The sequence below is a fragment of the Pagrus pagrus genome (assembly GCF_965226575.1).
Source record: "Pagrus pagrus genome assembly, chromosome: 11".
Lineage (NCBI taxonomy): Eukaryota > Metazoa > Chordata > Actinopteri > Spariformes > Sparidae > Pagrus > Pagrus pagrus.
In genome coordinates, this window is record NC_140195.1 from 3293420 (window position 1) to 3314650 (window position 21231).

At 41.2% G+C, this 21231-nt stretch overlaps 1 protein-coding gene across 6 annotated transcripts in view; it reads left to right on the plus strand.

The window, feature by feature from the left end:
• The first annotated feature begins 3522 nt into the window (after positions 1-3522).
• The window catches only part of rgs19 (regulator of G protein signaling 19), a 34414-nt gene continuing 16705 nt past the window's right edge, over positions 3523-21231 (plus strand). Inside the window, exons 1-4 of one of the 6 annotated variants that reach the window (XM_084366077.1) lie at positions 3523-3730; positions 5657-5782; positions 5932-6001; positions 15635-15745. In XM_084366077.1, the coding sequence (XP_084222203.1) occupies positions 15731-15745 (15 nt within the window). In that variant the 5' untranslated portion in view covers positions 3523-3730; positions 5657-5782; positions 5932-6001; positions 15635-15730. Of the gene's footprint in view, positions 3731-5656; positions 5783-5931; positions 6002-9939; positions 10079-15634; positions 15746-19845; positions 19946-21231 lie in introns of those variants that run through there. The other 5 variants (XM_084366079.1, XM_084366078.1, XM_084366075.1 and 2 more) reach the window with 5 other exon arrangements.

Here is a 21231-nt window from a genome sequence, read left to right on the forward strand (position 1 = left end):
TATGCAACGGAGACATTGTTCTCTCCTCGAACAAACCTTACAGTATAATATGCAGTTAATAACCAACACAGCGTGGGAAAATAAAAATAAAGAAATAATAAATTGAAATCATAGAATAAGTGTCCAGCAGAGAGGCAGTGCAGAGGCAGAGCGGTGTGAGCGGACCTGGGCTGATGACTGCATGTACTAATGAAGTGCTGCTGTTTACACCTCAGTGAGACGATCAAGTGGCTCATTGAGCCGCCCATCTGCTGAGGCTCATCATGTGGAGGGTGAGAAGGGTCATCCAGGATGGCTCTGATCTCGTCCTCCATCCTCGCCTCAAGTAGTGAAACCAGACAGTCCAGTTCCAGCCCGACCACAGAGCTGGCCTTCCTGACCAGCCTGCTGTCATGGTTAGCTGTTTTCTGTTTTATTTTGTAGTTATATCCTCATGTGCCTTGTTGAGGCTTTTACACTTCCTGTCTTTGTCTCTTTCTCTGTGTACACCTGTGTTTCTTATGTTAGTCATCACTGTGTGTTTAAGCCTGTGTTTCCCCCACACTCTTTGTCTTTTGAATAAAGTACTTTACTTACTAGTACTGCTTTTTCCTTTCTATTTAAACATAAAATAACTTCTGCATAACAGTAACAGAATCCTAATTTCATTTAGCTCATTTGGAGCTGCCATTCAAATGCTTTCAGGCCTCAGTGGAGGAAACTGTACAGAACCTTGAGCTTGCTTGGATCATGCTAAGGATTCTGGGTTGTTCACGTCCAGCACAACACTAACAAAGTGTCAGTGGATCCTTTTGAAGAAGCTGCAGTGATGTCAGTGATCTGCCACATCAGAAGCTCCGTTCAGACAGGATTGGTGTCTTCAGGGGAGGTCAGGTAATTTAATTCAACGTCAGCAGTGATGTTAATCCCACATCGGCCATGTGTGTTTTTCCACCTCAAACCCTCGAGTCTCTTCAGCTCCTAACACCTGCTGAGTGCAGACAAACACCGAAGCTGCTCGGATTATAGTTGTTGAATCATGTTTTGATGGAAGGACGTGCAGCCGACAGGACAGACACACTGTTTTCTCAACGCTGTCTGCTATACATTACCTTTTTAAATACGACTTATCTGCTTTGCTGTTTATGTTACTACTTTTTCAAATTAAAACCTTTTGAAACAGGCTTTAAAACAAAAGTCATCCATCCGTCACTACATTGACTTCAGGCCTATGTCTTCTCAAGTGCTAACAGTTACAGTACAGGTAGGTGCAAAAGATGATTATGGAAAGCAGTGGCGGATTTAAGAAATTTGGGGCCCAAGGCAAAGGCAGGCATGGGGCCCTCTGAAATGAGAAGACAACACACAAAACAACAGGTCAATTATACAGATAGATACATTTTAACAGAATACACATGTATTATTTGTTTTACCTGTTGTCCCTCTCTTCCTGTCCCTTTTTCATGTTGTCTCTCTCCCTCATTCTGAAAACAAACACACACAAAACACAGTATAAGGCTCTTACCCAGTGGTGAAGTGTAAGTATATTTACTCAAGTGCTGACGTAAATAACAAAAACTATTTAGAGACGTAAAATGTAAAAACAAGAGGTGTATCTCATGCAGCCAGTGTAATTACATGATCCCAACATGATTTTGAGTCAATTGATCACATGACCTGGAAGCTATTGAGCTAACATGCTAATATTTAGGCTACATATAAAAATTAATAAAAAATAATAAAAATTAATAAAAAACATTTAGAGATGTAAAACGTAAAAACAAGAGGCGTATCTCATGCAGCCAGTGTAGTTATATGATCCCAACATGATTTTGAGTCAATTGATCTCATGACCTGGAAGCTATTGAGCTAACATGCTAATATTTACATATAGACATTAATAACAAATAATAAAAATTAATTTAAAAAATATGAAAAGATGTCAAATGTAAAAACAAGAGGTGTATCTCATGCAGGCAGTGTAGTTACATGATCCCACACTGATTTTGAGTCAATTGATCACATGACCTGGAAGCTATTGAGCTGACATGCTAATATTTACATGCTACTGCTGCTGCTTCAAGCCACTGCCAGCCGCTGCCGCTGCTACTGCTGCTAGCGACTGCTGCTAGCGGCTGCCGCTGCTATTGCCACTGCTACTGCTGCTGCGGCAGTGAGCTGCTGCAGGGGGCCGACACACACATAATACGATTAGCATTCTGCTGGCAGAGGATTTTAATCAAAAACATAATTAATGTGCGCAAATAAGTAATAACTGTATTAACCATAAGTGTATGAGGATTTTTATGGGGCCCTCAGGAACTTGGGGCCCTAGGCAACCGCCTAGTTTTGCCTGATGGTAAGTCCGCCCCTGATGGAAAGAGGTAGTTGATTGTTGAGTCTCATTCTTGGGTATTTAATTACTGACATGTGTTTTTTTTCTGGGGTGTCAAACACTTTGGGTTGTTTTCATCAAATCAACCATTTCTGATTATTTGGGGGTATTTTTGATAGGATAGCTCGTCAGACAGTAAAGAGAGAGAGAGAGAGAGAGAGAGAGAGAGAGAGATAAAGACACACAGCAAAGGTCGACTGGCTGAAAATGAACTGAGGCTGCTGACGACTCAGACTCTGTTGCTATCAGGGCACCTTGTATCAGCTTTTTAATTCTATTCCTGGCTTGCATCTACGTATTAGCATTCTGTGCTTGCCTCTCTGCAGTTGTTTCTGACACTTGAACTCAGTCTTTATCTGTGCAGTTTAAAAAAGCGACCTGGCCTAACCCCAACTGCCACTGCCAAACTTGAGACCCGTGACCTGAGAGTATATTTCTGATCCATTCTACTTGTTACTGGCACCTTTTCAGCACAAAAGCATTGGCTTCACTTTGTAGTAGCTTAGTCTGCTCCCTGCGAGCGACGCATGGCCGCACCTGCACCATAAACTTCATTCGGCAACACTTCCCAAATCAAAGCCTAAGACTCAATACTGTGTCGGGATCTGTCAGGTAGCAGAACAGTAACAGGAAACATGCATCACACTGGACAAGAGAAGCAGAAGTTTACATAATATGGAAGACATATAAAATGGTTGTGAGTCAGCACGTCTTCCTTAGTATTATCTATTAAAATGTGTTGACACGATGAATCCAGTCCACGTGGATGACGAAGACGGAACGATGACAAGTTAAAAATAGATTTTTGTGACAAAAACTGGACTAAAGTCTAAAGTATATAGCCCAAAGTCACTGTTTATTTAGGGACCTGCACAAAATGTTTCCAAAATAAGGTCCCATCAGGTAAACCGGAAGGGGCGTGGCTTTGGCCATCATAAACAATAGAAAGCGAAAGTCTTTACGACAAACAGCGACTTTATGGCTTGAAAAATTATCTTTTTAATTCACAAACATCATATGTGTAATTCATGACACACCTGGAACAAAAACAATATATATTTTTTATTTCTCTTCATTGATTACTGTCCAAACTGTTTCCCAAATAAGGTCCCATGAGGGGAAACCGGAAAGGGGCGTGGCTTCGGCAATTGACTGACGTGTGCAGGTTGGCAGAATCTCAGGTGATGCTGCAAACATGGAGAGAGGAATAACGTTACATCTGTGGACACACTTTGTTTCTAAATCGGCAAAAAGCAAACACACTTCAGTGGAGGAGGCCTGAGAGACGACGTGGGGAGAAAACAAACCACCTGAAGAGGCAGCTGGAGTCTACCACCCTGCTGTTAATGCCCCCCGGTGAGTGAGCTAACTTAACTGTAGCTAGCTAGGTGCTAATGTAAACAAAACACATCAATTTATTAATGTTGAGTCAGTGTTAGCGGGCAGTTAGCTGTGTCAACTGTTAGCAAACCACGCTGTCTCAGCCTGGATGGAAACGTGAACCAAGTTTCAGTTTGTTGTCACAAAGTACTGAATGAGTGAGTCCGGCTTCAGGCTAACGTTAGCTGGGTTAATGTGTTAGCTAACGTCAGTTAGCTTCAAAGGCTGTGAGTGAAACATGAAGCTGTGTCATTAATAATGTAACTTGTCGTGTTGGGACCTGTAGGTTAAACACCTGCTGCAGTGAAACATGAGGACATGTGTCTAAATAACGTTTTTAGCCTGCGAGTTTATTCATTCATATATTTAGACGAGCAGCTTTTAATTATTCTCAATACGTTTCCACTTGTCATCACCAGAAAAGCGTAATGGCAGCTCTGATCATGGCATTACAGTGTTACTATCTAGTCAAACTGTTGTTTTACTAAGTTGAACAGCAATTTGTGAAAAATATTTGTGTATGAGTTCAATTTCAATGGTAGACTGCTGCTACACAACAACCTGATATACCTGAAATACATCTGTAAACATGAAGCTGATGAGTTTAAAGAGAAAATTAACTAGTTAACTATTTTGAATTCATTGACTAAAACTATAACGGATGACTAAAATGTATCTAAAGCATTTTTGTTCAGTCTAAATCTAAAATAGCTGCCAGTATCAACACTGCCCACGTTACCCTGAGATAAACCGAACCTGTCCTAATGGGACCCGACAGAATTTCTGTACATTTTTTGGCTTCACATTAATTCAGACTGAGAATCAAAGAGTTTTAGTTCCTATCAGAGTCTTTCATCTGCGTGATCAAAAGACATCTTACATAAACTTGCATTTATAATTCATATATGGGAGTGTATGTGCATCTGTCTACTGTAGTTGGCTCTGTATTTAAATACAGTAGGTCTGTACAGTATATGTTATGTCACCCAGCATGTGCATGAGCGTGACCACGTACTGTAAGTGCGGGTTAATGTTTAGAATAAACAGCTGACGGATGGTGTGGGCTGCATTTCAGCAGAACATGATGCATCTGATTATAAATATTTATTTATATTCAGATACTGTAGATGTTCATTCTGTCCTCAGAATCAGCAGCTGTCAGTGCTTTCTTTGCGCAGGCTGTTATTATCTCTTCACCTCCACAAGTCCATAGTGGGGTTGCTGCCGCTCTGTGCATCCGAGAGGGCAGAGTTTAAGTTTCAACAAAATAAGAAAACACTGGATTCACAGGCATCAAGTCACCAGGCAGAGAAAGGAAGCAGTGCTAATTCTGTACGAATGTGCCTGAGGGATGTACAGATAACATGCAGCCTCACTCTCACCACTGGAAGCTGTCTCCCTTTCCCCCATAGAGCCTATTTTTAGGTGGCTTCGGACTTTTTAAAGGAGCAATCTGCAAGATATGGCCAGAATTTTAGTTTGAAAACATTCAGAACAATGAACTAACCTTATCAGCAGAATGTGGAGAAACTACAGTGTTGACGTGTTGTCTTACAGAGATGTCCACTGAAGTTTGGTACAGCTAGAGGCGAGTGTGTTCAGTCCCAGTCTGGTGTCCAGGCTTGTTAACGCTCAGGCTGCTAAACCCGGTAGAGCCTGACGTTGGTGCATTTTAAAGCTTTACATGTTTTAAAAAAGGTTGTCAGGGACATTAAACATCATTACACCGAACACAGAGACCCGTCTTTACAGGCGAGCTTTGGTTGCAAGCTATTCTAAATTAAATTTTACAGCGTAGATTGGAAAGAACTGAATACGTCTTCCACTGTTGGTTATTACAGTGTCTGTCTGTCTGTCTGTCTGTCTGTCTGTCTGTCTGTCTGTCTGCCTGTCTGTCTGCAGGAGTGTGTACGTGGCTGCAGTCTCTGCTCTAAACTCGACGGGCGACTCGCTGATTGCAGCAAAAAGTCGTGCCACAGAAAAATGTTTTTAACACAACGGGGACAACAGAGAAACACAATTATCAAGGTAAAATGTCATTACGAACACTCCAGGAAAACAAATGTGCAGAAACGTTCTCTTAGTGAGTGAAGTATAAATGCACGTGGGGATAAAATTAAAAGCAGTGTGTGTGTGTGTGTGTGTGGGTGTGTGTGTTTGTGTTTCCTGTTTTGCAGACATGGGTGGAGGTTTCACTTCCTCCTGATCCAACCGAACTCGAAGCCGACAAAATCTGCAGGCGTGCAGGTAAAGAATAGAGAAGACAATCTCTCTGTACGCTGTGATTTCAGTGTGTCTGTATTCAGCAGAGATTGGATGATTCTGATCAAACATGTGGTGTAAATTTAGAAACGAGTCACATCCTGTCTCCATAATTAAAACCAACAAAAAAGGTTTTAAGCTGGAAAAAAATATATATTTATTTAACTGCTCAGCTTCACCTGACTCATTACAGGACAGTCTATTGAAACAAATCCATTTACACATCTAGTGATTTCACACAGACTAATTCAATTTTGTTTACATGGTAACTAATGTGGAAACTGGAGGTGAATCATGCAATTTCACGCCCACCGTTGTTTGCCAAAAAGCTCCATCTTTTTGGCTCGTCATGTTCGTGTCATTTAATGTTTTCGATGTATTTTTTAACACCTACTCGATACTCTGCTCTCCTGCTGGAAATCTTTCTGCTAATTGCTGCGCTTACGGCTTTATTTTTAACATTGCATAATAGATTTTCTCCGGCAGTTCGTGGCTCCCTTCCATTTGTACACTCCTCTGCATCATGTTGTTTTGTTGACTTGCTAGATGTCTGCAGGCGCTCTCTCTCTGTGATGCCCTTCGAGACACACCAGTGATGAAGAGGGAATTTAACTTGACATGACACTCGATGAGGAATGCTCAGCCTTCCCCTCAAAAATACCTAGTCCTATCCTCAGGCAAAGTAATTAGGCCCTAAGTCCTTCTGAGGAACTAATCATTATAGGATTATAGTTGTGTAGGCAGGCACTCAGGTGGTAATGCTTAGTAATGTGAAAGTGAGTCACGGTGGTGTTGAGATAAAATATCACAGACTCGGTCGATCTTACCTGGATCAAAGAGTTATAAAGTAAATCACAAAGTGCACTCAGCCCAGGTTCTTTGAGGACAAATCAAATGTTTGCAGCAGAGGGAGCAAAATGCATCCCGAATGCAACTGTTGGTCGATATCATCTAGAGCATCTGCATCTGCATAACCTCAAAACGCCAGTGTGTCTCAACGACTTGATATGCAGCTTCAGTGCCCCCCTGTGGTGACAGAAATCACTGCACAGAACAATCAACAAGTGGCAGTTTCAGTATATTTCATGGGAAGGGCAAGGACATGTTTTCCACACTTTACAGCCTTTCTTGGCATCATTTGAATATATTGTAGACACACTGACATGCAAGACATGATTGTAATTTAGTCAGAAGTGCCACAATGCAGCGTGCTGTAGCCCTGTGGTGTCCTATAAGAGAGCTTTACAATACAACAAGGCCCATAAAAATGTTTTTATGTCACCTACACACAAAGCAGCAGATATGCATTAGGCGGTGGAAATGCATTTGATAAGACTTCACACCCGGTTCACATATCAGAGCAGATTTGTGCCACCAGATACGATTCAGAATCGTATCAGCGATCAAAGGTTAACCTCTGATAACACACAGTGTTGGAGACTAAAGCCAGCTCCAGTGTGTGTCAGTGACGAGGTCCCAACAGGGGGCGCTTGACTGAGGATACAATGATTTTTAAAGACAACAGCTGGGTTCATTCTTCAGACTTCAGTACCGTGATCATCAATGCTACAGGCAGCTGACTCACAGGAGGTGAATAGTCAAAGGTCACAGCATCTTAACAGTGTTCCTGTAGCCCCGGGTTGTGATCTTGTGAATGAAAATGTCAAAGTTCAAGGAAATGGCACATGATTCAGTGAACTCACCAGTTACATTTTGGATTTCAAAGCCAAGTTTGGCATATTCAGGACTCACATGTGGCTGGAAATGAGACAGGAAACACTTTAATATCCAAATAATACAAATAAAAAAAGAACATCTGGCTTTTTTGAACAAATTGGACATTTTCACTGGCAGTCGGACATGAAATCACTTGTTAATGCGTGGCAAGCTTTTACTGATGACTGCTTTTGTGTGCTTTAATCTAAGTATCAGGTACTTCTGCCCAGGAAGTGTCATTATACAACAGCAGAATTACAGTAGGACATCTTATTTACTGGAATTTAAAGGATCAACTACAAATGTCTTTTGTGAAAGTCTATTCATAAGCATTTTATTGTTTAGATGATTTTATATTTAGCTTGATTGTGACCCCCTCACCCTCACCCCCCGTCTCTCGCTCCCTCTCTCTCCCTCTCCTTGGTGTATGGCGCCCCCTCCTGTTGCTCTCGGTATGTTCACATAATGTGAAGCAGTCACAAAAACATCAACTGTCTCCTGTTAAAACTCAGCATTTTAATTCAGTTTTTAACCAAACAAGAAAAAAACGTGCAGCTGAGTTATTATACCCAGAAATACAATAAAGTGTATGTGAACCAGAACTTCTTATGGTTCTTGTAATATGCTTGCATGCAACATTATTTCCTATATGCCAGGAACTATGCTTGTATGAACAGAGAGAGTGGAACTACAGAGGAAACTGTTGGAGAATAATTGAACTGGTAGCTGCTTTGTACTAGTTCTCAACATGTGTTTGACACCTTAACATTTCTGAGAGGAAGGAACCAAAGTTCAGGGAGGAAACCTGGTGTTGTTTTTTCTGTCTTTCTATGTGTGTTATATTTCAGTCGCGGTCTTCACCCCCTCGATTACAAGCAAGTTTTGCCAAGTCCTGTAAAGATTGTAATGTTGTAATGGTGTAAACTCAGCTGTGATGCCAGCTGGACTTTTACAAATGGCTTCAACTTGAAATCTTCTATAAATGTCATCAGCAGAAGAGAAGTCGCAGGCCGAGAGATTTTGATCTTCGGCCACAAGTGGCCTATCTAATGCAATCTGTGGTGCGTATGCAAAGCAGGATATTGCAAAAAAAACTTTTACTTGTGGTCACTTCACTTCTGTGCTTGTCACTTCCTCTGAATGCTCTGCATCTGCACAAACTAAAAACTCGATTTGAAAATATCGAAGAAATAATCTGCTGTCTGATTTGATTTCACTTTACAAGAATCTGTAATAATCAAAATTATTATTTCATCAGAACAGTCCCTGGTGTAGTGTTAAATAAATAAATAAAAATATACATGAAAAACAAGTTTATATACGTTATATACACTACTCAAAATGAGTTAGGGATATTTTAGTGCGTCACTTGATTGTTTATTCTGGGACCTATCTGAATTTGTGTTTTGTGAACATTATTGGAGTTTTATTGCAAATCCATGCACATGCATATCTGCACCCATATCCCAATATCTCTAACTCATTTTGAGTACTTGCATTAAATTAGGTTTTCTCATTTAAAACGGCTGGAATGGCACCTTTTATCATATTGTCTTTGCCTATAATCCATATATATATTTATATATATGAATAACTGCATACTATTAAAATTGCTAAAGCATTAAGCTGGAGGTTTGGTGCTTAAACTATAAATATATCTATAATGCACATGTAAAGTTGCGTTATGATGTACATTTTTTTATTCTACATGCATGTGGGAATAAAAATGATAATTAGTGTATGTGCAGGCTTTAAAAGAAGTGTATAGAAGTAATATAAAGATTTATTATTATTAAAACTCATAAATTAGTACTCGAAACCTTATTTTATGAGGTGTAATGACATTTACAGCAAATAAAACTTAATATATGCGCTGTGTAAAGTTTTATTATAGAGAACTCGGGTCCCCCTCTTGCCTGGATGGTACGTGTGAATCCGCGCATGCGCTCTGCCGCCTCTGTCCACCAGGGCGGTGATCTCTCTCTCTCTCTCTCTCTCTCACACACACACGCGCTCATTGTGTGTGTCTCTCTATCACTCCCTCTCTCTGGGAAAAACCCGAGCAGGAGGAGAGCGAGCAGAAGGGGGGAGGAGGCGGACTCCTTCTTCTTCTTCTTCTTCTTCTTCTTCTTCCGATACAGCGGCGGCGGCAGGATATTTAGAAAAATAAATCAAAAAAAAAAAAAAAAAAAATCCACGCACCCTCCCGCCCCCACCCCCACCTTCCCCCCCCACCCCCGGTGCGGTGCGGAGCGGAGCGGCAGAGGAAGAAAAAAAAAAAGCACACGGATGTGCCTCAGAAAGCGCAGCGGATACCGCCCTCCGGACCTTATTAATGCCAAGATTGTGAGTATCTGATCGGCTGCAGAAACGAGCTTGAACACGGGGAAGGGGAGGGGAGCGCAGCGGAGGGGAGGGCTGCTGGTTTCAGTTTAATTTCCCCTTCCCTGGTCTCCAGTCAGCGGCGGAGCTTTTCCTCGCTCCGCGGTGTTGAGGAAAAGGTCGGTCTCCGTGACTCCTTCCCTCCCCTCCCCTCCCTCCTTCCCTTCTCTCCTTTCTCACCTCCTTGGTTCCTTCTCAAGAAGCGGGCAGCAGGCAGTCTGTGGAGGGGGGAGAGGAGTCCGGTGAACCCGTGTCATGGCTCCGTTAAACGGTTCTGTTAAAGACACCAGCGGGTGTTTCAGTCTTTACCTGCTTCTTCCTGAAACAGAACAGTGCGAGCTAAAGCACACAAACAGCTTCTTGGTTGTAAAACTGAGAAAGTAGGGGAAAAAAATAAGTGTTGTTTTACTGTATTGTGTATGTCTTGCTTCCTTTGTGGTTTTCTTTCTGTTTCCATGTCAAGTTAAGTGAGTTTTGAACACTGACTGTTAGCTTCACCATGATACCTTGATAGGCTAATAGGGGCAACCGGGTTCAGCTGTAACACAAGTCTGTCAAATTAGCTTCAATTTCAAGTTCTTGTTTCTTTCCCCGCTTTGCTACCTCGGTGTCACGTGACTTTTTCTTCTGTCAACCAATTGCGATTTGTCGCTATCCTAGCTAGCTATTCAAGCTAGGCTAATTGTGGTTGCCACAGTCATAATGCTAACAGCAATGCTAGCCACCTGTGGCGTAGTTTTATGTCAGGTGTGGTAAATTAAATCGATAATGTACATTTGTGTTTTTGTTTTTTTCAGTTTGCTAGCTTTGCGAGATAGCAGCGTGCTAGCTTGAGAGGTAGCGTCTGGTGCTAGTCGCCAACCGCAATGAAATGCGAAAGAATCTTGCACGCGGGAATGGCTTGGCTATCGCCTCAGTTTTCTCCGATCGTAAAGCAAGTTTTCGCTATGTACGCTAAAACGTTTCATCATTGTTTTTTATTATGTCTGCTTTATTAAGAGCAGCAGATGTTCCCTCAGGGCTGCAGCGAGTTTTGGCATTCACATCACAGAATGTTACTTTAACTGAATGAACAATTATAGTTTGATTGTGGCCTTCACGTCGCTGATCTAGCGCGGTGTTACCTCTGCAACCACAGAGTCAGTCTGCACTTTTGGATTTCCTGGTTTTGTTTTTAGATGCACTCTATTATGGCTGCAATCGAAACGATCCAAGATCTGAATTGCGATCTTTTTTTTCCTCAATTTTAAGTTGCTCTGTACTGTAGCCATACTAGAAATAGCCAATGAATTTCACCCCTGTTAAAGCACATTACTGCATTAAAAAAAAAGTTACTTTTCGTTAGCCATAGGCTAGCGAGCAATGGCATGCACTAAGGATGTGTATGACCGCGTGTTGGGTGAGATACATCCACTTTCTAATCCCAAAAGTTAGGGTTAGGTGTAATCTTGGTGTTTTCTCCTCCAGAAGGTCTGGTTCTGTGTCCGACTATCTCGGAGAATAAACTAAACCCAAACTCTTGCTCTGTCTGTATTTATGGGGCATTCAGCTCCGACTCCAGTGTGGTCGAGACAGATTTACTGACACATTAAAAAGCTTCAGCTCATATTTGGGACAGTTGAGACCGGAAACCCTTTACTTACAGTGTCTCACAGTACTTACAGTTTATCATGACCTTGCTGTACTTCATGGTATGTTTATGTATAAACTGACACTAAGAAGTTTCTATCTGCAGTCCAGCAGTAGTCTTATTGTATACAATGTCTTGTATAGCACACCCTCAGTATAAACTATAACTTAAATACTCCCATTGGGACTTGGAAGATTCTTAAATAATTACTTTTTATGACCATTTTAGGTGTAACCACTGGTTAGGCACTTTTATGAGGAAGAGACACAAAAAGCAGAAATGAATGTGTTGCTGCGTTAATGTATAATGTGTGTAATCTGAAAAGAGATGGTACTTTACAACTCATCCCTCCCTCCTTATTCATCCATTGTGTGGGGAACGTATTTCCATGAATCATACGGGACAGCTTTAGTTGAGGGTAGTTCACAGGAAGGTGCTTTTGAAATCGGAAATAAAGGTGGAAGGAGGGTGTCAGAAATGTGTGTTTTTTGAAAGCATGGCTCTTTGCATCGCCTTCTACTTTCTGTTTGGTGTGTCTGAACATGTGGACCTGCTGGCTATCAAATGTCAACATCCAGCTCCTTTTATCCTCCTAAATCCTTGTGTTTTGGGAGTCCCTTCCTGTGCACTGTTCGAATTACATACTCAGTTCTAAAACGAATCCTCTCGAAAGAGAAGTGAGATTTGTTTGTAGGTGTTTCTGTGAGTTTGTGGGTGTAAAAACTTTTTCACACATCACTCCATAAACCGAGCTAAAGGAGGACAAAGTTTGATTGAACAGCTTTAAACACATTCAGTGTGAAAACGCCCTCACTGTCCACATCCCTCCTCACATATGATCTGCCATTTATGGGGATTTTTTTTACCTAAAGCAGCAGTTGTAGACTGCGTCACTGTGAAAACCATCATCAACGGTATCCGCTTTCAGAAAAAGTATTCTGTGGCTAATTTTTGGGCCCCAACCCTGAGATTAAGAAACACACCACCTCCGAGATACTGACCTGATTCGGAGTCTAGAAGTTTTTTTTTCCTACTTCTTGTTGCCAGTTGGTACACACTTCCTCTTCCTGCGTCTTTCTTCATTGTGTCTGTTGCTTGCTTCCTCTTTTTTAACATGGTCATCGTCTTCCCTTCCTGCGTCTTTCTGTTTCCTCCTTTGTTTTTCGTTTCAGTCTTTTACTGTTTGTTTCTGTCTTTCTGTCCAGCCGTGGGGATGTGTGTTAATGTATGTGGCTGCCATTCTGTCAAGTGTCTTCATTATCATTTTGTCCTATGAGTGTCTGGTGGTTTCACTTGTCTTTGCTTGCTGCTGGTTTGATGTTTTATGTCCAAAGAAAATGACATAAAACCAGCTTAGATCTCTTGAATGTCAATTGTTTGTCCAGGAATCTGTCTTAGTTTTAGTTTGAGCACCACATAGTTTTGTGGTTCCAGTTGGCATGAAGAGGTGGTGAATCTTTTATCAGCCGATACCAGTGACAGTGCTATATTATCATCCATTCAACAAACTAACTGTAATCCTAACCGTATAAAGAAGTTAAGGCTATGTTACTATCAAACCACTGCTTACTGCTTACTATCGAAAGCAGTCAATCATCGGTTAGTAATAAATACAAATGATATTTCTGTTGATTGACAAAGTAATCAATTGATAAACCAATCTCACAACATGTGTGCAACAGATAACATTTTTCTTTTTCCAAAAAAAGAAAATCTTAAGATTCGCTTCATTTGCCCAGAATAAGTTATTCGTGTGGTCGATGGCTGAAAATGTTGGCAGGCCTTCACACAGATATTAAATTGATTTATCAATATCAGATTGATGCAATCACCAGTCACTCCATGTGCATGTTTTGTTAACATATCACATGTATGAGGCCATCACAGTGTTAAAACTGTCCACAGGTTACATCTGAAGTTTTACCGAACAATAAATCTCCTTTGAAATCTTGTTTGACTGCACACTTGTTGGGTTTGAGGCCAAAGTCCCTAAATTAGTCCTTTCTATTTCTCCCAAAATGACTTCTTAGCTTTCATTAGATCTCCTTATTGAAACTAAATTACATGATGAGCAACAACCTTGCCACTAATCTCCATCTCATGGTTTCAATTTGGAGGTTTGAAACCGAGTTACTCACTTGAGAGGGATTTCAAAGAGAAATGAACCCTAGAGGGCAGCTGCTTTAAAAAAAACCTCACATCTCCAAGCCTCCTAACACACACATACTTTCTTTTTGTCTTTTCTTTAGTAACGTTTCTTTACATTGTTGTTAACATTTTGAAATAGTTTAACATTTTTGATATGTTTGATTGTTCATCCACCAATTTATACTCATTTCAAAGTTGGTTTGAAGCAATTTTCCGTGAAGAGCTTTAGCCCCTGATTGGTCCTGTGTTCACTGTTGTTTCAGCCCTGGTTTGTTACATTTTCACCGATTATTTAAGCAACTGGCTTCAATGTCCTTGGTTGGTCCAGTATGATCCAATTTTACACCATGTTTAGTTGTGGTTTTGTCCAGTATTAATTGATTAATTTAGCCTGGTTTGGCCCAAAATTGTCCTTTTGGTTAGGTCCAATATGAACTGATGCCAAAGCCCTAAATTTCTCCAGTATGATGTCATGTTTAGTCTTGGTTTCCAACATGTGGTGGAGTTGTAGTCCTGGTTTGGTCCAGTTTGAACTGATGTTAAAGCCCTGAATTGGTCTAATATTCTATCATGTTTAATCCTGGTTTGGTCGAATACTTGGTGATGTTCTAGCTCTGGTTTGGTTTCAAATGCATTGATAACTCAGCCCTTGTTTTTTCCAACCATGCACTGGTGTTTCATCCAACAATGTGCAGATCAACTTTTCCTCCCCTAATACCTCAAATCAGTTTTTCCGGAGTATGGATCCGCTAAAGCTCTATTTTCCCCCCAACTCTTCATCCCACTGCACGGAAAACACTTGAATCACTTTTGTATAATTAAACATACGGCCAGGAAGTGCTTGGAAACCAGAAATCACTTCAGCAGCCAAAAGGGAGTTAATTATTTTAAAACACAGAATTTTGATGAAGAGTCTGTTTTTAATGTGGATCAGTCATGTCATCAAGTCAAAACCTGATCTGCTCCATAACGTCAGTATCGGTTCTGATGCTGACCTGGTGGATTTTCACGTAACGGGGAGGCACCAAGTTAATATGTGTGAAAGTAACACATGTCGTCATCGATGGGAAGTAGCCATGACACACCGTGATGTACCAAGAAGAGACTTTCTGAAGCTCTTGATTAGATAATGTCGTTAGGACATCCTCAGAAGGTTTGCATAAAAGAAGCTCTTGGAAACACGCTGATTCACTTTTTCTTTCACTAAATCTTTTGGAAATCTGATTAAAACTCGAGCCAAATTTGAATGAAAACTTCTGCGGTTCATGTTTTTTTGGAAATGTATTATGTCAAAGATGAAGGATCCCCCTCTGATGGAAGATCCTTGAGGTGGCAATGGACGGCTGGTCCACACACACTCACTATGGCCTTTTTTTCTCTCCTCTGTGTGTGTGTGTGTGTGTGTGTGTGTGTGTGTGTGTGTGTGTGTGTGTGTGTGTGTGTGTGTGTGTGTGTGTGTGTGTGTGTTACCTGTGTGCGCCTATGTTTTTGTGGATAAATACATTCCCGCTGGGATTTTTTGGTGCATTTTGTGGCTGTCTCACGCTGTGTTTTGGGTCCATGACTGCATGTTCTTGTGGGTTTACACACACATTCATGTATGAATGTGGATGTTTTTGCAATGCATTGTGCTTGTGTGGCATATTGTGTGAATGCATGTTTGCGTGTACATTTGTGTGTTTGTATGTATGCGCGTATGTGTGTGTGTGTGTGTGTGTGTGTGTGTGTGTGTATTTATAAAGGAGAGGTCCGAGGCAGAAGGGGGGATGACATGCATGTGTCCGGCCTGCTAACATCGCTGACGACTCGCACACTAACCGACTGCCCGCCCCCACAACATGACGGATGTTCTGGTAAACCAACTGCACCTCCTCCTCCTCTAACTAACTGTCTCATCAACTACTATTGTTGCTTTTCATCTCTGTGTTCATTTCTTTAACTCTCTCTGAATTTCTTTGTTTCACTGTCTGGGAAATATTTTGGTCACCGAAACTATCTAAGACTATTTAAAGGATCTGTCTAGCTAGTGGGGGATATCCCGATTAAGTTTTGTCCGACCCTGATCCCAATCAGATTGATATAACACCAGGTATCTGATACTCAGTTAAATGTTGATTGAATATTTCTTTGACACAGTGTATTAACAACTGTAGCTACCTAATGTGGCACACCTTATCTGCCAAACTAATCTGAATTCTGAACTTTCTGGTCTCAAATCCAGAAGCTTAAATTACCAATCTAAAGTAGTTTTACACTCACTCACTCTCAAACTCATTTATCTTCGCTTAGGCAGCAAAATGCTCAAACAGTTGAGTTCAGTAAAGAAAGGATTGGATTTTGATCGGCTTAATTTCAGCCAATGTGATCCATTAAAAATGCCCTGATCAGCCGGACTTCAAGAACTTAACATGTGTTTTGGGGCGCTGTTAAACGTACTTTCAGACCAACCTTTCTGATCAGCAACAGCCTCCAAAAGGCACATTATCTTGTTCAGAAGCTGTCCTGCTAGCCCCAAAGATTACCAGCCGGTCCACGCAGGACATTGCAGAAAAGTTGTAGTAAATTCAGTAGAGAGGGCTTTATTTTGATTAGTGTACAGTACTGGAATTTCTAACTTCGATACAGTACCTTGAAAAATATCGATATTCAATACCTTGGGCGAAAATTTCCACAACATTGAGGGAATAATATCTCAGATTTTTAATAAAACAATATAATAGGGCTTGTGTACTGTGTGTTAAGCATGAGAGCACGAGTTTATTTACCTTTGGAGGAGGTGGGACTATGTAGGAACTACCTTGGTGCAATGGTCAAGAGAGTAGAGTGAAAACGTAGCTAGTACTAGAGTGTCGCTACTGCAAAAAATGAGTATTGAAACTGTTTCAAATATTCAGTATCTGTATATCGATATTTTGATACTTTTGACAACGCTAATTTTGATAAATCTATCACGTATTTGAAATGTGAATGGTTTATTTCACTTCGCATCATAACAGTTATGAGTCTTGTTCGTATCTTCCACCATTGCTGCTGGGATCCATGTATAACCACACACACACATCGGCTCCCAAAGCATCCTGGATAAAAAATGTGTAGCAGTAACATTCCTCAACATTTGGACTGTATTTGGATAAATGTAGACCTTGAGCAGTGCTTGAAACTGTAGTTGGGCCGTGACTGATGACATTTCAAGTGTCCATGAGAACACAAATATAGACAAGAATGCAGCTTGAGAAAGGCCCTCGTTAAATCCCCAATGGACTGGGCCAATAATTGGTTTTGGAGCAAAGTAACTGAATTTTAGTTTCAAAGGAAAGGGATTTCAAAAATGATAGAGAACAAGATGAAGCCTGTGTCCTTTTCCACTAACTTTGATTTGGTTAATGAGCTCAACTGAACAAATATATATTTGTAACGTTCAAATATTGATATTAGTGGTATCAGCCTCACAGTTTCTGTATCAGTTGGGCTCTACTGTACTCGTCATTTCAGTGTTTTCTCTCCCCTCCTCTTCGCCTCATTCTCCTAAATTAAACTGTCATTTAATTTCCACATGTCACTGCCACTGTCGACTATATATAACTGCTGTCAGCTTGTCTCCCTCGTATCTGCTTGTCATTTCTCTCTCCCCTCTCTCCCCCTCTGTTTGCCATCTATCTATTTCTTCTCTCGCTCTCTCTCCCTTACTTGTTTTCTTATCTCGCTCTCCCCCCATTCCCTCCACTCCTTTTTTATGTCATTATCCACCCACTTTGCCTCTTCATCTCCCCCCCTCTCTTTCTCTAGCACTTCCTCCCACTCCCCCGAATTCCTTCACTCTCACAACTCTCTCTCCCCTTTTCTATTATACTCAATGTCTTCACTCCCTCTAATCTTAACTTTCCTATCATCCTTCATCTGAATGTTTCCTTATATAAGATTGATGTTAAAGAAACTGTATGCTGGTTATGTGTTTTGTACAATGTTGCCATACAGCGATCGCTCGATGGCAACTTGCTATTTTACAGGTTGAAGTGATCAGATTTGCAAAGTGTACTGATACAATTTCCTCTGATGAGGGTGAAACCATCTGCATAGATGTGTGTTCCCATGAGAGTAGCTTCATAGTTGCTACAGCACAGTAGCCTCACAAAAGTATGTGGACACCTGAACATTACACCCGCACAGTTTCCATCAGGTAATCCATTAGTGGAGGTGGTAAGCGTGGCTCCTCTCCACCTGACAACAGGTCCAATGTGTCAAGACAAACTTTTAACTAATGTGGACTTGAAGCAGACTTTGTTGGGTGAAACCTTCATTCCAATGAATGATTATCAAACTAACTTAATCGTGGTCTCTAACCTGAAGTGTAGCAGTGATTGTTTGTCTTGAGTCTTGACTTTTCCCAACTTTTTACAACAAACAAACGTAGACTGTGATCAATGTATCGATCTCCTGCTGGCCCTGACCATGTCATCTTGTTTTCAAAGTTACTATATGACGGTTTAAACCATTCATTCTTGAGCTGGGTGTCAAGACCTCCAAGGGGGTTTACAAGTTAATTTCCAAAAGTCACCAAATGGTTGTGGAGAAAAAAATAAAATAACTTATTCTAGACTGAAGAATAGTTTTTACATCACATTGCCTGTACAATGATATCATTTGCTTTAAAATAGGTTTATAGCGAGTGTTTGTGAGAAAAGTCTCAGTTCCAGGAGGGGAAGACAGGGTTCATGAACACCAACCTGATTTTTCTGGGGGGGTTGCGACTCTAAAAGGTTGAACCACTGGCTTAAACAATAGCCTCACCCATTAAATGTGTGATGTGAATTGCTTTGTGATGTAGTGCCACTGCTCATTTTCACCTGAAGCACGATAAGCCTCGTGTTATATTTCATTAAAATGTAATTCCATCAGATGCTATTGAAGGCATCCTTTATGTCAGACGAGGCGTGGCGCCTTCTTTTTTTATGCTGCAGAAAACCCTGACCGGCATATGACTGTTGAGCATCTCATTCTGAAACCATGGGCATTAATCTGCTGCTATAACTGCCTCCATTCTTCTGGGAAGGCTCTCCACAAGTTTTTGGAAATTGGCTGCAGGGATTTACTCCCATTCAGCCCTGAGAGCATTAGTGGGGTCCGACGATACTGATGTGGGGTGATCAGATCTGGCTCACCGTCAGCACTCCAGTTCATCCCAAAGGTGTTGGATGAGGTTAAGGTCAGAGCTCTGTGCAGGCCAGTCAAGGTCCACATCAAACTGGAGAAACCGTTTATTTTAGAAGCTGGCTTTGTGCACGTGGGCAATGTCATGCTGAAACAGGAAAGGGCTCTCTGCAAACTGTTGCTGCAAAGTTTGAAGCACGCTGTTGCCTGAAATATCACCGCATGCTGCAGCATTCAGTTACCTGATAGGAAGTTAACGGCCCAAGCCATGAAAACCAGACACAGACCAAAGGCAAAGTTGTGGTGAAGCGTTTTGGTCTGATGCACGGATGCCTGGAGCATTTCTGTAGCTTGGGGGATACATAGTGAGATTTGTAAAAATTTGGCATTCTTGTGAGGGAGAGACATGTTGACAAGTCTGGACTGGACTCCAGGGGTGTCCAAGTTCAAAGGAAGAAAGAATGTAAGTGCTGGTTTTAGGAGCTTTTCTCTGTAAGCCATTTTGGCATGAATAGGCCCATGTAGTCATAACGGGCAGGGTTGGGTTGGTGTGTGTGTGTGTGTGTGTGTGTGTGTGTGTGTGTGTGGGCGTGTGTGTGTGTGTAGACACCAGGTCTGATTCATCAAGTTTCAGAAAGAAACCAAGAAGCACTGTGTGTCACAATACCTCTGACTCTGTTTCCTGCCGCTCTCTCTCTCTCTCTCTCTCTCTCTCTCTCTGTTTCTCTCTCCATCTTTCCTGTCGTCTTTCATGTCTCTTCCTCCTTCACTGGAGTGAAGTCGTGTTGATTGATGAACCATCGTAGCTTGTGGCCATAGAGTGAGGAGAAAATAAAAAGAAGGACCCGTTTGTTCTTTCATTCAGTCGTCCATCGTCGATCCACCATTGAAACATCTCGTCTCTGGTGAGCTTTTGCTGCTGAATGTTTTCTGTGTGCTGACAGTTTAATGGGCTGGTTATTGAGCCGGGTTTGGGTTTCTTGAACTCCTTTTAAAAGTTCTGACTTTTAAATCTCAACAGATAGCAGAAGGCAGTACTGGGGTTAGAAGAATCAGAAGAATTGTACCAAAGTGAAAGTCTCTTCATTCTTCAGATTTACATGATTTAATAACCCGACTGTGGGTTATGTGGGAAATTCTTCGTTGTCTGTCTGTTGAAACTCTTTCAACACCCTGTAAGATAACCTTAAAAATGCTTTGTCATCAAACTTTGAACTTCTCAGTTCCTGAAAAGTCGACATCTTGGGATTTTTGGGGGGCTGATAAACAACAAATAACCCACATATTTTACATGTTACAAATCAGAAAGTTTCAGAGGGGATTTCACACTTTCCAGGCAGGTGTTGGCTTCAGTTTATTGTTTGTAGTTTAAGTGGATCTCCATCAGTTGCCTTGGCAGCAACTTCTATGTTAGAAATGGGGCAGAAATTACATTTAAAATACATGAAGTAAAATAATACAGCAACAGTAACAATATCTTTTTTTAGCATCTTTATTCAAATCTGTTCATTTCAGTACATGGTGATGCTTAACATGCATCCAATATAAATGCCTGCAGGGAGTTTTGGTTTGTTCAAGGATGCTCAGCCTCTAACATGTGAGACTGAAGAGTTGGACTTGACAGCTTTACTAATGTAAGGAATGACAGAAGTCACTCTCAGGCTGCTACTAATGGTTATTTTGATTATTAACCAATCTGCAGATTATTCATCATGTTTTTCTATAAAAATTCCCAGTGTGATGTCATCTTTTTCCTAGATGAGTATGTCTGTCAATCGGCTAACCTGTTGTTTGACTCAACGTTTCATCTTGAGCTCGTTGTATGCTCACTCGCTGTGATGGATTACCTGGTTTCAAAGCTCAGACTGCTTGAGTAAAATGATATTCATGACTGATACCAGTGGAGAAGGTTAAGCTGTAATGTAAAGTTTAGACAGTTTGTAGTCAATAGACTCCTCGTGCTTGGATGTAAATGTTGAAGCGTTGCTCATGGATAATGAGTGTGTTGGCATGAGGTAACCGCCATTGTCGATTCTGCGCATTGGTCCAGTTCTACTTCTGTCAATTCCCTTATTGATTCTTGATACATTTTCTGTGTGGAAAATAGGAGGTCTACACAGTTGTTGATGAAGGTTCTCAGTCATCCAGGTCATGGTAAATCTATGTGCTGTATCGTAGGCAACTGGACTTG